A 17,190-nucleotide genomic window follows, 5' to 3' on the forward strand; every position below is an offset into this window, starting at 1 on the left:
CTCTGCTCAAACTGCCATGGTTCCGCTTATATGGTTCCGCTACATAGCTGAGCATAGGAGCTGAGGTCCAGCCCACTGTCACAGCAGCCGAAAGTATTCAACATGGAGACAGCGGTTGAGAAGCTAGAGACGATGGTAAGCCTTGTGCAAAACTATTTAATTTTCGAAAAACATTAACAAAATACGCATACCTTTGCAATATTTAGTGACAGCCAACGACCTATTAGCGTTAGTGGTTAATTATTATTAGGGAAGTCAACGTTAGGTCGTGAGGAGCAAACACGCCGTGTTTTTCTCTTCGTACTGATGAAAAGGAAGCCATTCGGTATCTGCATTGAGTAGACACACTGTTTTTAGCCTAGCCCGCTAAGTAATCCGTTTAGTAAAGCGGTCAGTGTTTGCTATAAGGCCATTTGAGATGTATCTGCCAGGGTATCTGCTTTGAAAAGCGAACGCCCGTTGGCCTTTTAGCTAACGTTAGCTTTCAACTGTCTTCACTAACGCCACATACTGATGTAAAGAACAATACCCGGGTAACCCAGGAAGTAACGTTAGCACGGGCATGAAACACGCATAGGGGCCAAGGACAACTCTCCAGAGTGCTGTGGGTGGAATCAAAGCCTTTAACTACGAAATTACAATGCTCTGAATGGTTAGATAGTAACGTCAATTGTTGTCAGTGAAATTACTAATTGTATTAGCACAACAACCACCTGTAAAATTAAAACATGCATTCTCCCCATGAAACACGACTACAACGGTAAAACATTGTGCTCTCGTTTGTAATTATTATAATTATGGAGTTCAGATGAGGCAGGCTGCATCTGAGCATCTCCAAAATCTACAGTTAATAACCAATATGAATGGAGCTCAACAGGCACGTGACTTTTCGTGGCGTAATTTGCCCCGGAAGTAAGTTCAATTTTCTCCGTAGACATTTCGATAAATCCAAATATAACAAGGCTCGAACCTAGCCAAAAGTGAGTGACCATAAAACATTCGGTATGAGTGAGAACAAAAAATAACAACAGGGCGGCGGGATCGGTTTCATACCTTTGATGTAATTTTCTTTGATAAGGGTATTATTTGTAAACATAATACTGTGGCGGAATGAGGCGCACACCGAGGCAGATCCTTTGGCTTATCAAACTCTTTATTAGCGAGCGAACAGACACACATGAAGGCAGGCACGCCAACACCTCGCTAGCTTCTCCTACCTAGCCTAGCTCTCCCCAGCACGTCTGCTCTCTTCCAGCTTCACACAGCTCTCCCCCCCATTTCCACTTCCTCCCCTAGTCTCCTCTTCCTCCATTTGCACCCAGTAGAAATGTCGACAAAGGCGGCTGAGTGTCTCTTCAGGCCCGCGATGCCCCTGACCGCTGCGGCCCCTGTGCGCCCCCCGTAGCACCAACCCCCGCAGGCAGCTGGGCACAACCACGACTGCCACTCTTCCCGCGCCCTTCCAACCCCAGAATCCCCGACTCCCACACCCTCAGGTCCGGAAACAACTCCCACAGTCCCTTCGTGGTACTTGAACACATGCCAACCTCCTCCACGGAAGGCCGGCGTCCGAACGCCACCCACTTGCGCACCGGTCCAACGCTAGTGTCCTCCGCCTGTCTGCGTATCCACTCCTCCACATCGACATCTCCCATAGTCACGTTCTCATCCTCCACCTGTAGACGCTTGTCCTTCCACCCTCCACCAGGGGGCGGCGAGCTCAGGTCAGCGGTGGGAACACAAATGGACGGCATCTCACTCTCCACCCCGGACCTCCGCACAGCACCAGCGGGGGGTGTGGAGCAGTTTGACTGGGCCGGCTCTTCCGACATTTGCACCGCTGGTACCTCAGGAAACACAATCGCCCCGACCTGAAGAACCGGCTCTTCCCTCTGGTGGCTCACCTCCTTCCCAGGCTGTGTGTCTCCTCCGTTCCCCACAGTCTCAGTGCACTCTCTGGCTAAGTGCTCAGGCGAACGGCACGTCCAACAGAGCCTCACCCTTCCTCCAGGTGGACCTCCCTCCGTTCGCACTGTCCTTTGATCTCGGAAAGCGTCGGGGCACACCCTGGCCAAATGTCCACATGTCCCGCACGTCCAGCAGACACCTGGACGCGCCCAAAGTCTCTGCTCCCTGGGTCTGGTCCCTCTCCCGGAACCGTAGTGGCACCCTCTCGCTAAGTGACCCACTCTCCCACAAGTCCAACAAGCTGTCCGCGCTGGCTCCGGCCGCTGCTCACCGTGCAGAGTGGCCTCTTTTATTAGCTGCATCAACTTCTCTGCCCAGGCAGGCGTAGCCTCCAACAGCTGTCTGATCCCCTTCAACACACGGGCTTCCATCTTCCCCAAGTTGGCAGACCACCAGCTGTGCTCCGGAGTTATCGTCAACTCCTGGCGTGCTCCGTCACGAGCCATTCCCATGTGGTCGTCCATGGCAGCTAGCTAGAAACGGCTAACTGCTAACGCTAAGTCGAGCCTGATTTTTAAGCCAAAACGATCCCACTTCTGACACCAATGTGGCGGAATGAGGCGCACACCGAAGCAGATCCTTTGGCTTATCAAACTCTTTATTAGCGAGCGAACAGACACACATGAAGGCAGGCACGCCAACACCTCGCTAGCTTCTCCTACCTAGCCTAGCTCTCCCCAGCACGTCTGCTCTCTTCCAGCTTCACACAGCTCTCCCCCCCATTTCCACTTCCTCCCCTAGTCTCCACCCACTGGCCCTATGCTCCCTTCACTTGCCACTCCAAAACCCCAAACCCCACATGCACAGAACAACATAACAGACAGATACAGTTAGACATACACCCTACTAGCTATCCCATAATACTCCACCTTTCCCCGCGCTACAATACTTTATTTTTGTAACGGTGTTTTATGCCCTTTCCTACCCATGGTCATACATTGTGATTTGTGTAAAATTCTTTATGGAATAATTGAATGTAGTTCCGGTATTATTGTATATATAGACAACATTTCTGCCATAGGCAGCAGTGCAGCACAGCGCTGAAGAAGGCCTTTTGGCTGAAACGTCTGTTGCTGCTGTCTGTCCCAGATTACATAATACAACTTTTGAAAGGACATTTTAGTGTGCTGGCCTGTTCCCTTGTTTAACTTCTGACAACTTGCCTGATGGCTCGCTGGGGGAGCGTCCTCTTACCTTACAGTCTTAAAACATATGGAATCCTGTATTAGGAATTAAACTCACTGTATTCTCTCATTCTGAAGGTTTCATTAGGGTCAGAATGATGGAACAAACATAACTTATCGCAATCCTAGTTGCTGCAAAAAGTTAGATATTGTTTTAAAAGACAAAGTTTAATGTCAAATGATGCCAGTTATGAACTCCAAGTTCATAACTGATGCCAGTTATGAACTTGGATACAAGTTATGAACTTGTATCCAAAGCGTGAACCTTTAGATTGCATTTTGGGCAATTGTGTCTTAAGCCTGTGACACAGCAAGCCGATTTGTCGGGGTCGGCCATGTCTGGGCGTCAGTCACTCTAGTATTTGCGGTGTGTCCTGCACCGTTGGCTCTAGTCTGCTTTGCACCGTTGGCTCTAGTCTGCTTTGATGGCGGCTTTTCTGGCCGATTCAACATGAGGAATCAGCGTCGGGGGACGTTTGTGAGAGAAATCACTGAGATTGGCTGGTCAGGGGTAGCGAAGCAGAAGAGAGGGCACACACAAAACGCTCTGCTCATTTTCCAACTTCATCTCATCTGATAATTCCAATCCACGGATATTTTCACGATGACATGCCTTTGGGAAAGTCCCTTGAGCTGCATGATATCACCATTTAGTGCAGTTTATTTTTCCGCCTCAGCCTCTTCCTTTCAGCAAAAGACCAGACATTGGCTGACATACGCCAGTGTCATTTGCAACTTTTTTTTCAAACATATTCTCGACTGAAAGTACCGTAGTTCTATTATGAAACTGTTTAAAGTGTAACTAACCCCCAAAACACTTTTTTTCAGCTTTTAACCAATATATATGACTTTGGGGGTGATGTGTGAAGAATTCTGGTCAGAATTTCCACATTTGACACCAAACTGTTGCCATTTTACCATTTGTATCATTTTTCAGCAGCATACCTGGCATAAGCGCCCTCTAAGGGTGGAACACTGCTTCTTCTTTTTTCCTCAAATGAATGGGATATTTGACACGTCGTGACATCACCATGAACCAAAGACTATGGGATTTCAAGATAGTTACTCCCCTACCCCCCCTGTACCCTTTCGGCTCCTCACAACTCCAAGCCTATTCCCATGATGTCACTTGACCTGTTAATTTATTACAATCGCCTGTTATTTTCCTACCAACTCCTATGTAACATCCTATGTAACTCCTATCTAACTATCAATAAACGCCACTATAATCATAAAAGGAAGGACATGACATTGTCTTGCTGTAAAATCATTCCCAACCTTTTATAAATCTCCAAAACAGCAACTTTTCAGGAAGTTTGCTCTTAAAATACTGAACCAAACGTCGTCGAAGTTGGCAGACTTGGCACATGTCTTAATTATAGTTAGTTTCCCGCTGAATGTGTCATTACTTTATTAATATCTTACCTGGATAAGCTCGAATGATGATGTTTATATTATCAGTCCGACTTGGAAGCACTTTCTCCCGGCCAGGAGAGAGTCTGCTCTCATGCACCCGCGGGGGCGCGTGCAGCAGCAGCAGTACGCAGCACAGTGCTCTGTGAGCCTCTCTGTCATGAGAGGCGGGGGCTTTTGCATGGGAACAGTCTGACATTTCCGCAAACAAATCTCGTCGCAGTTTAGCGCACATGTAAAATATAACGCTATACTACGACGTGACAACGTGACAAAGCTTCTCTAAACACATCGGCTACTATAATATATTTCCCTGCATCCCTCCTACTGAGATTATGAGTTTGGACAGACTGAATGGGCTGACTGAGGAGAAGAGCTCTGCCCTGCGCTGGCTCCTGCGCCCTGAGAGGAAAAATCAGAGCTGCTGTAACTTTTAACAAGAATCACGAAAAGCCCCAAAACGCAAATTAAAAACGGATTTCATTGCGCGGTTTATCGCTAGTTAGACGAGGGAATGGCGTGGAGAAATCTCGCATTGTGTTACCCCAGAGCGGGGGGTTTGTCCTATTGTGCGGTGTGCTGCCGTAACGAGCCTCATGTCACTTTGCTCTTATCGATAGGTACAGACGCCCACATACACATACATGGACTAAAATAATTAAATTTCTAGTTCGCCACTGAATTACCAAATTTATATAACTTTCAACCATTTTGAGCAACACTGTTTCCATACATGCCACCAGCGTTGGCTAGTTGTTGATATTTATAAAGATATTGCCCCTCTCAAATAAATTATTTTTGAGGCGGTAGGCAAACTGTAATGGCGTCGATTTCCGGAAAGAAATCTTGACTTGAACACAGCCAAAGAGTCTAGTATAGACAAGAGCATATGTCATTTCTTGGTTTTTTCCATAGGTATTTTCAAATCACTGTTCTGATACATATCTGGGGGGTTAGTCCCCCTTTAAGTAAGCGAAATGGTAGGCACACTAGGGGTGGGCGATATGGCAAAAATATCTTTTTCACACGTTGTAACCATTGACATCCCTACATTGAACGCTAAATAACTATGCAATAACTGAAAATATACTTGTATAAGTCTTTGTTTACAATCCTGTGTGGCTTATTTAATGTACATGCATATTGCATACATTATACATTCCTTTCATATACAGTATATGTTATTTAAAATAGACACTTTACACTAGGGATGCACCAATCCACTTTTTTCACTTCCGATTCCGATACCTGAATTTGGATATCTGCCAATACCGATATTATGCCGATACCAATATTTTTCTTGAATATACAGTATAGGCAAAGATTTGGCCAAAAAAAAAATTTTTTTAATATACCTTGCAAAAAGCAGACAAAATTAAGAAAATATACAAGGCAAAGAAGGATACTATTATACATGGACAAATTACAGCCAGCGCCCACGCTGGAATTGAAAAAAAAAAAAAAAAATTATCTGATTTTTCTCTCTCAGTCCGATCCGATCCGTGAATTAGTGCCAATATCGGCACCCGATACCGATATTGGATCGGATCGCCCCATCCCTACTTTACACCACATGTATTATTGTATATATAAGCTGATGTAAATGTTGAAATTAACATCTATCCTTGTTTGTCAAGCCGATGGCACACACCAATCAAATATTCTCCAACAACTGCCAACAAGAATGTTGCAGACAAGGATTGAACATGTCTAATCTGACCAAACATCTCCAAACAAGGACAGACAGCCATGGCACACCAAACAATCATCTGTGTTTGTCCGTGTTTGTTGGGGAATGTTTGATTGGTGTGCTCTGTGCTCTGCTCTGCGCTTTAGCCTGTGTATCACTTTTTTTCTGAGTACATTGTGAGCAACATAAACCGGAGTCAAATTCCTTGTACGTAGCTTGTGTACGTACGTACTTGGCCAATAAAGCTGATTCTAATCTGATATGAATTTGCATTACCGAGTTGCGTCTCTTCTGGATTGAAATTGCATAACCCTGCAATATTGGAATATGGAAATAGTTTCTCTCTGTCCAGTGCCCCTTTTATGTTGTACTACTGGTGACCCTGCTAGAAAAGCAGTGCAATGTTAAAAGGGCATTGGGCAGGAATAGTTCCAAGCCAAGGAAAGTTTCAAACTCTGAACCTTATGCTGCTGGCAGGTGCTCTGACTTCATTGCACTACTGTATTGGACAGCTAGCAGTGCAATAGTATTGTCAAAGCATCTGAAAGCTGCAGAGACCGGCTTGCACTAACTACGCAAAGACTCTCCTCTTAAATTTGTAAACCACATCAAATCGGGGGGGTTGGGGACAAAATTATTGTATGTCCACTAATACCTTTTTAAAATCCAAAGTCCCACTAGTCCATGTGTTTTTGTTACCCAGGAAAGAGCTGATGCCTATTGTGATATGAGGTAACATGACTGGTCCTCATATTGACACTAGGTCGAGACCAAATATATGTGTGTGTGTGTGTGTGTGTGTGTGTGTGTGTGTGTGTGTGTGTGTGTGTGTGTGTGTGTGTGTGTGTGTGTGTGTGTGTGTGTGTGTGTGTTAAAAATAATTGGCCATATGTCATTTGCCTGGTTATTTAAAAACATTACAAAAGTGTAGGCTACTACTGTACTAGCCTCAACGCGAGACTCTTCAGTCATTCTTCCTTCAGAGTCTCGGATGCGTGGTCCCCACAGCCACTGCAACGCCGGCTAAGTGGCTGCACGCGATATACACGCTATCAATCACAATAAAACTGTACCTACCTCCGAGCCAATGTTGTTATCCAAGATGCCGGTGCGCTGGAACTCCCAAATAGTGCGTACTTTCCAATACCGAGCCCTTTTTCACATGCCAGTGCCGAAGTTTTTAGGTGCTCCACAGCGCCGGATGTATCGGTTCGGTGCTCAGTGGTTGGGAGGGTGTAGTGCAGCTTACAATTTTGAGCATTGGCTCCGCCATGCTCCGCCAAGGGTTAGGAAACTGCTTTTTAGCAACCTTTCTGCATAACCTGCCATTTCTCTCACTGTGATGTAATGTGATGTGTTGTCGATTTGCTGATACTATATCTGATCGAAATAGAGCCCTTTTAGGTATTGATATGTTTTTTTGTCATTTGTACTTTAATCTAATTTAATGTTGTATTGCACTTTGCCAGATGCCTGTCTCCACAGGGGACACTCAACCCAACAGGGACAACGATGAAAATAAGTCCTGGACTTTTTCGTTATATCCCTGACACTGCAGCATTTTGTTCTTACTTATGTATTGCATATTGTCTAATAAAATAAAATCAGATAAAAATTTTGACTATATGATTATGAATTGTAACGATATACCGATAATGATACGATATGGGCACACCCCTATTATCTTGTTTTATGCAACTCCAGCAGTTTGTACTGCATTTCTGAGCTGATGAAAGCAGTGAAAATGTTGATTAAACCGTGTTTCTTCAGTTCCAGAAGTCGGAGGCTGACCTGGACTACATTGAGAGAAGGTTGAGGCTGGACTTCATCAATCAGACCACAGAGAATGGAGCTCCTGCTGAGGTGATTGTTTCAAGACAAGTTGCACTGAACAGAGAACAGACACTGCAAAACAAAGTGCAGTGAGTGAACACGGTTCCTTCCCACAGGTCCTTGAAATCCTTGAAAGTTTGTGAATTTGAGGAATAAAAATCGAGGCCTTGAAAGTCTTTGAAAATAGGCCGGGGTCATTGAAAGTGCTTGAATTTATATGGAAGGCAAGGGACCGCAAAGTCTGCCATCACTGTCTGTGACACCGTTGGGAAGTACAGTATAGTCAAGCCTCTCTCTTTTTAATGGTCTGTGAGCTTCTGAAAAGCTGCTAGTTCTCATAAATTGCTCAGTGTTGTAACAGTAATTAACCTTGATCCCTGTCTCAAACTTATGCCACGTTGGGTCCTTGAATTTGAGGGAATTGGCCCTGGAAAGTCTTTGAAAAGTCATTGAATTTGATGTCTAAGAGGGTGTGGGATTGTGGGAACCCTGTGAACAGAGGACAGACGCTGCCAAAGAGATGTTTGTCTTTTTTATTCTGATCACCAGCAGCAGTCACTGCTTCACTGATTGCTGGTCATCTAATGATCGATGAGATTGAGAAATAGACCGTGGCCATGCAGCGAAACCAGTAATGTTTGATCATGGAGGTCGGTGTGTCTGTGCTCTGTCCATGTTGGCGAATAGCACGATTTGGGGGAAAGGTGCGATTTGCGATTGTGATATAATAAACAAATGGTATCTAGGGATGTGCCGGTTTTGAGTTTTTGACGGTATGATAACCTTGGACAAAAATACCACGGTTTCACGGTATCGCAGACTAAAATACATTAAATATTAGGGCTGACTTCCCGATACGATACGATTCCGATACACAAGGTCCCAAGTCGATAAGATTTCCCATACGATTCGATATCGATATTTTAGTTACAATACCAGTTTTGCTTTGATAATGGAAGAGATTCTCAAAGAACTAATGCTGTAAATTGTACAAGGAACCCTCTAACCTGGTGCATTATTAAAAAATATTAATATTTACATTAAGAATGAACCATAAAGAAAGCAGTTACATCATGTAATTCTTTTTTATTTAAACATGACCAACATAGTCATTCAACATCTTATCTTTCTTTACAGTCTTCTGTCTCTTTCTTTACAGTCTTCTGTAAAGCCAAACAAATTTAGATTTCCACTATACAACAGAATCATTGAACAGCAGCATCTTGTAAACAGTGTTTCATAAAGTATAAATGCTTTGTAAATGAAATTAAATTAAATACAGCTCATGAACATTTCCAGTTCACAAACATTATAGTGCAAACAGATTTGAGGTCTGTACATCTGGCTCATGGTGCATGCACAATGCACATGTAGCCTAGAGTATTTATGTTTTTGTTTCAACTACAAACATAAATAAACGTCAACTTGAAACTGTTTTAACTACCACACACAGCCTATAATATTATAACCTATGTTTATAAAAACAAGGCCAGGTCGAAACCTGGCATAGGGCCGGTGCATGGTAAAATTCCCATTTCTGCACTGCATGGCGATATCCTGTACCACCAACTATTTATACACAGACAAAACACAGCAAGGTATAACTATGAGATCCTTTAGATTTATTTCTAAATTCGGTTTCATTTTTTCCCCAATTATTATTTTTGCTTTTTCTTTCTGTCAGACAGCCTCTTCCACACTCAAACTGAAAACCAAGCTGTGACATGATGTAAGGGTCCCACGCACCGCAATCCAAAACAGAATTATTTATCTAGACCTATTTTCCCAATTATGAAACCATTTAGGTTCTACAATAACTAGGGTTACTTTTGATTTTAATAATTAGGCCTACCGTAATTCTTTTTTAATCAATTTCTGACAAATTGTACATTCCATGTTTTACAGTGAGTTAGTACACCTTTAGAAAACATACATTATGTACGCACAAGTATGCACCTTCAGTCTATGCAAACTGTACACAGTGCACACAGTTTACAATCACACAACATGCATCCATAGCTTACACACATGAAAACAACGATGTTTTGCGTTCTACATTAATTAAATGAAGACATTACCGTTTGGCAGCTTGCTTTGTTTGTATGATAGATACGTATTGGCCAAGTATATAAACATTTAAGAGCGAAGACTTTCAGGAAGTGACACAGAGCTCTCTCTCTCTCTCTCTCTCTCTCTCTCTCTGTGTCAAAGGCCGGGCTCGCCCCCGCTCGTGCACGAGCCGAGGGAAATCTCCTCTTTCTCGCCGAGAAGAGCCTGGTGACGCGACCCTGCTTGTAGGCATCAAAAGTCATCAGAAATTAATTTAGTGATGAAATAAAACTTTAAATTGTAAAAAACTTTCCGGAGCTTATGGCGTCTTCTCTGCTGCGGTCTGCCTCTGCCGAAATGCATGCTGGGAGTGACACTATGCCGAAATGCATGCTGGGAGTGACATTTAGAACCTGAATCCGTGCTCAAATCAGCGACGGAGTCGAATGTAGGGGTCCTGCTGTGCATGCACACTGGCCCCAAAAAAAATGCATTTTAACTCATTGAGTGCCAGCCACTTTTGGAGAACGGACGCTCCCAGTGCCAGAGTTTCAGAGCGTTTTCAGTGATTTCTCGAGGCCCACAGAATATTGTGTGATATTACTATGTAAACACCGAACACGCCCAAAGAACGATGAGACTCTCTTCTATCATCAGCAAAAAAAAGTTTATTGATATCATTTTCCGTTCTTTAGTTATGAGCCGGAGAAGATAGGTTGATTTCAGCAAAAAGACGTTTCAAACTAGAAGCTGAGATAATTAGCCTTTTGTGAAATGAAGCATTTCAAGCACATGACTGACTCTGAAGCTAATATTTTCTGATGTGACACCTCAAAAATAATTTCCTTCAATAAAACAGTGAAAACAAAGGAATTTTGTTTGGCAAAATAATATTTTTTAGCTGCAACCAGCAGCGCTGGCCCCTGCGTGCGCTGCTGGTTGCAGCTTCTTGCTGGTCTTGATTTACTGCTGGTGGGCATCAGATATTCTAGCTTGTGTTTGCCAATCCTGTCCTGCTGTCTGGGTCGGTGTTGTATGCTGCCCTGCGTGCCCCACCCCTCTCTACTGCAAACCCCTCCTCCTTGGGTGTGTCTCTGGTGGCTCTCTGCTGAGTTTGCTCTGCACTGAAAAGTGCGCTACATCCAGCTTTTTTACAGCGTTCCGCGTGTATTTGTCACTGGCTCCCATCGCTTCCAGTTGAGAATAATAACAACTCCACAACTAATCATGCGGATGGGCTATCGCAGCGGACACGGAGGGGCTCAATTGTGGCAGCAGATTGGCTGCTGCAGGCACAGCTAACGTTATGCTTCATGCATATCGATGCATACCCATGCGATTTCCGTTTCCCCATGACTTCTTCTCTCTTTTTTCCTCGCCTTTCTCTAATCTGGAGAGCACTGTCGCCACCTAATGGGTCCATAAAATAGCTTTTACACATTCAACATCCACCATACTTTCACAGGAGATGGATCCGGCTTTGATCCACGTCCCACCGTCAAAAGACGCAATTGACGACAATCGTCGTCATTGGCACTCTACGTTAGTATTTGAATTGACGACGATTGTCGTCATTGGCACTCAATGAGTTAAAAGATTGATACTGGGATTTATGTATCGATACTTATTTTCCTTCACATGAATATCAATTCAATATCGACATATCCATTTTTTTAACCCAGCCCTATGAAATATATTCAAATATATTAAACTAAATAAATAAAAAATTTAAAGAACAGAATACAGCATATATATATTTTTTTATAATAAAATATTTACAAATTATATAGCCATGTACTCTTCGCAACATCCTGTGATATCAGTCTATGTTTGAGACATTTGTCTGTCCCAAACATGTAAAAAAGAAACAACAGAAAAATAGAAACTGCAGCACTGTGTTACAGCACATAGAAGATGGCTCAGACTGCAAAGTTAGTTACATGCATGGACTGTATATAATGTCTGTCCAGTAATACAATGAGTAATACACCCCGTTTATTTATTTTGTAGCGACAGATGGCCTTACACGCCACACTCACGTGACTCTTCTTTTTTGAGAGAGGCGAGGTAAAAAAAACTAAAAAAAAAAACTATTTCAGACGGACAAGCCCGTCTTTATTGTCACACGATTACACACATCAACACATGCACGGACGGCCACAACACACACATGCTGACGGTGGCCGGTGAAATTTGTCCTCTGCATTTAACCCATCCTGGCTTTGTCCTTTACTCCTGGGGGCAGGCCAGGAGCAGTGGTCGCTTTCTCGTACAGCGCCCGGGGACCGACTTCGGATGTTGTCGTCACTGGTCAGATGACGATGACGATCTGATCTTCTGCATGTTTTTAATGGGGGGGGGGGGGGGGTTATATACGGAGGAACCCCCCTGGGGGAGCACGGGGAGAACATGCAAACTCCACACAGACAGAAAGGTCCTTACGACGAGATACCCCACATGGGCAGTAGGCACTGAAGATATGGGGGGGAACACAACCACAGCGCCCGCAGTGTCCCAGGCGAGAATCAAACTCAGGACCTTCTGACTGCGAGGCGACAGCTCTACCACTGAGCCACCGTGCCCCCACGTGCCCCCACGTGCCCCCACCTGGATAACGTGCATCCAGCAGCACTATGAAGCATCAAACTCCAGTAGGTGGCGGTAATCCACAAAAAGCTGTTTGCCAACCGCCATAAAACAGTAGAAGAAGAAGAACGTGCATCCACGACTTTATCAAGGGACCCTGAAGGCGTCTTGTGACTGGCTAGCTAGGCTAGGAGCCTGGAAGTACTGCTGCAGGCAGCTGCGACAGTGTTTTCTCTGCTATCAACCTTGTTAATCTCGCTATTCTTCATCACAGCAGGTCATTACCCACTGTGCACTTAAACGTGCACTAGTTCTGCATAAGCACCTCCAGCTCTCCTTATTTTACTGACTTTCTCATTAATCACATAGGGCACTTTTGAGAGGTCCACGCGCACCCCCCTATTCTTTTTTCTAGTCTGGATTTTTGGCATCCATAGCACCTCTAAAATAAAGATTTTGATGATCCCAAGAAAAGAACCTGTCCAAAATGTGTTTTTTTCAATGTTTTATTACCCCTATGACACCCGCGGGATTGCCGGCAGGAACGCGGGTGAGACTGTATTTCAGAGACTGTGGCACGCTCAAATTTTGAGCTAGGTCAAAGGTAGGGATATCATTTGAAACTAGACAACCTAAGGTTTCCAATGGGACCAAGGTTGTCATGCTGTCTGGTAGGGGTGTCAAAAATAATCGATTATAAGGTGCATCGCGATGCGGACGTGCACGATTCTGCATCGATTCACAAATGTCAAAAATCTTATTTTTTTTTAATAATGGAATAAAATATAATGGGAGTACATGCATTTGTTTATTTTAATTATGGATCATAATACAATGCAATTCCAAATGCACTTTTCTTTTAAAAGTAGCCACACAGTGAGAAAAAAGAAAGTGAGAAAAAATAAATCATGTATTGGGGAAAAAAAGTGATGCATCAATTTAAGATGCATCGATAATCGTAATCCGGATCGAATCGTAGCCCTCTGAATCGTAATCGAATCGAATCGTGAGGCCAGTGAAGATTCACAGCCCTACTGTCGGGAAGGGGGCTAAATAACTAATGATTCAAATTTTGGCAAAATTTTGGCGAGGGAAAAACGGCCATCACCATTTTCCGAAGGGTCCCTTGACCTGTCACCTCAATATATCTGAATGGAAATAGGTTATATGGGTACTAATAAGCCTCCCCTGTATAGGTATGCCACATTATGCTCATCACATGCAATTTTGGGCAATAACCATGCCGTTTTTTGCATGCAGTAGGCCTAGAAAAGTGTCATGTCTTATATGTAGATGTACATATTGATGCGTCGTTTTTTGTTACTACACTGGACAAATAGGATACACCTCTTTATATTGGATTTTGGTCCTTGTATTTTATAATAATATTTTTCTGGAAAATCCATGTTTTATTTCCATAGCTTCCATGTAATGTAATGCAGTGACTCTAAAGCACTGAACTCCAATATAAAGAGGTGTGTCCTATTTGTCCAGTGTAGTAATAATTTCTCTGATTATTGATTCAGAGTCACTGCCTCTCACATTACATAGAATCTATTATGGATCCTTGAAAAGTCGTGGACAAGTTTTGAGTTCTTATCCATGAAAATGTGTGGGAACCCTACATAAATGTCATATGGGGAGAATGGCAATATTTGATTGTAAAGCCTTTGACACTGTGATGACAGATGAACCCGGCGGTGTTGCTGGAGAACCTGGCGGCTATCAAGGCCAAGCATGCGGCCCTGTGCTCTCAGGTGAAGGAGATAGCAGCTACTCAGGAGGAGTCCATGGACTCCATCAGAACCAACGTCAACAGTGTGATGACACTGATGCAACACTTCCAAGAGACTGCTGATGTGCAGGTAACCACACACACTACGGTTGTCACAATACTAGAATTTCTAACTCCGATACTGATATCCAGGAAAATATCGTTACTCAATACCATTTTCAATGCCGCGGGAGGGGAGGGGACTCAACAACACATCAAGAGGCATAAAATAAACTGATGAAGACTGATGAACAGACGCACACTTCTCCATAATCTACATCTGATCAAATTCATTAAAAGATCAGAACACTTTTAGTTTCTTGAATCAACAGATACCCCACCAATGATAGGGAGGGAAAAGTCAGTAGTACAGTACGTTTGATTTTTCATTAAGAGAAGCCACTGCTGGTATTGATACTCTTGTAAATGAGTATTGTATCAGTTTTGATTGTTTAGGATCAATACTCATCAATACTTTTGACAACTTTAAAGTGCTAATCTCAAATATCTTCATGTAAATAAATGTCTGTTAAGTCACTATCTATCTGATATAGGGTTGTAGCGGTACTAAATTTCTGTTTCGGTGCCGGTACCAATTTGTATTTCGATACTTTTCGATACTTTTCGATACTTTTTGTAAAAAAAAAAGTGAAACTGTCCAATGTCAAGATTTGGCTTTATTTTAAGAGTTTGGGAACAATTACACCAATAAATTGGTGTGGCATTTAAATGCTGAACAAAACAAACCTTTTGAGCAGTGAGAATACCGGTAAGTAAAATAAAGTAATGCCAGTGAAAATAAAATGACCATAAAACACTAGCCTATAGCAGCAAAAACTCAGAGAAACACCAATAACAACAATAAATAAATAATTGGTGGCATTTAAATTCTGTCTAACTTTTACTTGTCAAATAAGAACACACTCAGTAACATAACACAAATCTTTTGAACAGTGGGAAATGGGAATAAGTAAAATAAATAAAATAAATTATAATCTAATAAAACACTATAGCAGCAGAAACTCAAATCTTTTTTTCTTCAACAAGCAGCATAACTGGCTTCATATTCCCATTCTGTCCCCCAGCCTACTCAGCCTAAACCCTAGTTCTCCTATGGGTGGTAGACAGACTCACTGTTTGGCTGACTCTCAGTTTACTCACTCAGTCCCTCCCATCCCAATGTCTTCTTCAGGTTCCTAGCCAAGAAAACGAGGGTGTCAACATGTTCCTCGGTCAGTCTAGATCTTACAAACAAACAAATTCAGCACTACTGTTTCTAACTTCAGTGAGAAGGTCTATTCAGGCAGTATTACTCACAGTTTACATCTAACGTTATGTAGGCTACTTTCACGCATACTTCAGTCAGGGTTAAATATCGACAGTCCATATTATTGCCTCTGCATGTTTCCCGACGCTACAGTGAGCGTTAATGCGCTCGTTAACTAACGTTACTGCGGAGTCCGCTGTAACGTTAGTACAGCGGAGTCCGCTGTAACGTTAGTTAACGTTAGTTAACGAGCGCATTTTCTCACTGTAGCGTCGGGAAACGTGCAGAGGCAATAATATGGACTGTCGATAACCCTGACTGAAGTATGCGTGAAAGTAGCCTACATAACGTTAGATGTAAACTGTGAAAGGGCACAGCTGCTGCTACTAACTGGGCTGGGAGAGGCTTTGTGTTTCTTTGTGAGTTAACAGTTACTATAACATTAGTTGAACAGTTATCACCTCTTGTTCTTTCTTGAAGGCTTGGAAAAGGTCCGGGTGCTTGTCCTTCAAATGTTTTGAGAGGTTTGAACTTTGAAGTGTTTCCTCCCTTGGCAAGATACACTTTGAGGCATCTTCTGCACTGTGGTGCGTCTGGGTGAAGAGGTAGGCCGTTTTCGTTGGCTTTGAAGCCAAAGTAATCCAGATGGCAGACCTGGCTCCAACTTTCTCAATCAATTGAGGTTTTTCAGGGGCAGCTGCCATAGCCTACTTTGCTAGTTTGCTTTTAATGTGCGCGCCGCGGGTCTGCTCAGTGCTCAGCTGCTTTTTTTCCTCAAACTCTTTTCCTCACCGCTTGACATGTGGATATGACGTCACTCACTCCAGCGCATTTCTTAAAGAGACAGGCTCATATTGACCATTATCAGTCATAGCAGCGGTCGGAAAAGTACCGGGTCTTTTTAAATCTTAGTATAGAACCTGTTCTACAGCAATAGTACCGCGGTTCGGGGGTAGTACCGGTAGTACCTACATCCCTAATCTGATAGTGAGTTAACACAATGGTGATTGAGCGTATGGCGCATTGATGGAAGCCTTTGCATTTTCAGTATTGCTGCATTTATGAACTTGGTGTCTGTGGTGACACAGGGTGGGCGGAGCTAACACAATAGTCACACTCTCTCGGTTCCCAACAACTCTTGTGTGAAGTTGGATAACAAACTACTTTTTCAGGTCTCTGCTAGCTTTACAGGTGGTTACTATGGCCGAACAAACTGACTAATGTCACATATTATGCAGCACTGTTTGGATATCACCTGCAATTACAACTCATCGCCATAGGTGTCACTTAGCAATTAGCACTTTACCACACACACACACTATCAGTCACAAGAGTCTGGCGGATTGGGCTTTCAAACCGTTTTCAGGAGAAAGGAGAGGGGCGGGTGTACCTCCCTTGATAGACAACTCCATCAGCCAACCAGCTT

General features: G+C 43.3%; 1 protein-coding gene across 1 annotated transcript in view; it reads left to right on the forward strand.

The window, feature by feature from the left end:
- Nucleotides 1-66: 66 nt before the first annotated feature.
- Nucleotides 67-17,190, forward strand: part of ska2 (spindle and kinetochore associated complex subunit 2) — a 26,160-nt gene continuing 9,036 nt past the window's right edge. Inside the window, exons 1-3 of the mRNA XM_083639605.1 lie at nt 67-135; nt 8,026-8,118; nt 14,412-14,588. Coding sequence (XP_083495731.1) covers nt 103-135; nt 8,026-8,118; nt 14,412-14,588 — 303 coding nt within the window. The 5' untranslated portion in view covers nt 67-102. The remainder of the gene's footprint in view (nt 136-8,025; nt 8,119-14,411; nt 14,589-17,190) is intronic.

This window comes from Poromitra crassiceps (assembly GCF_964638095.1).
Source record: "Poromitra crassiceps genome assembly, chromosome: 1".
NCBI classification, from domain to species: Eukaryota; Metazoa; Chordata; class Actinopteri; order Beryciformes; family Melamphaidae; genus Poromitra; species Poromitra crassiceps.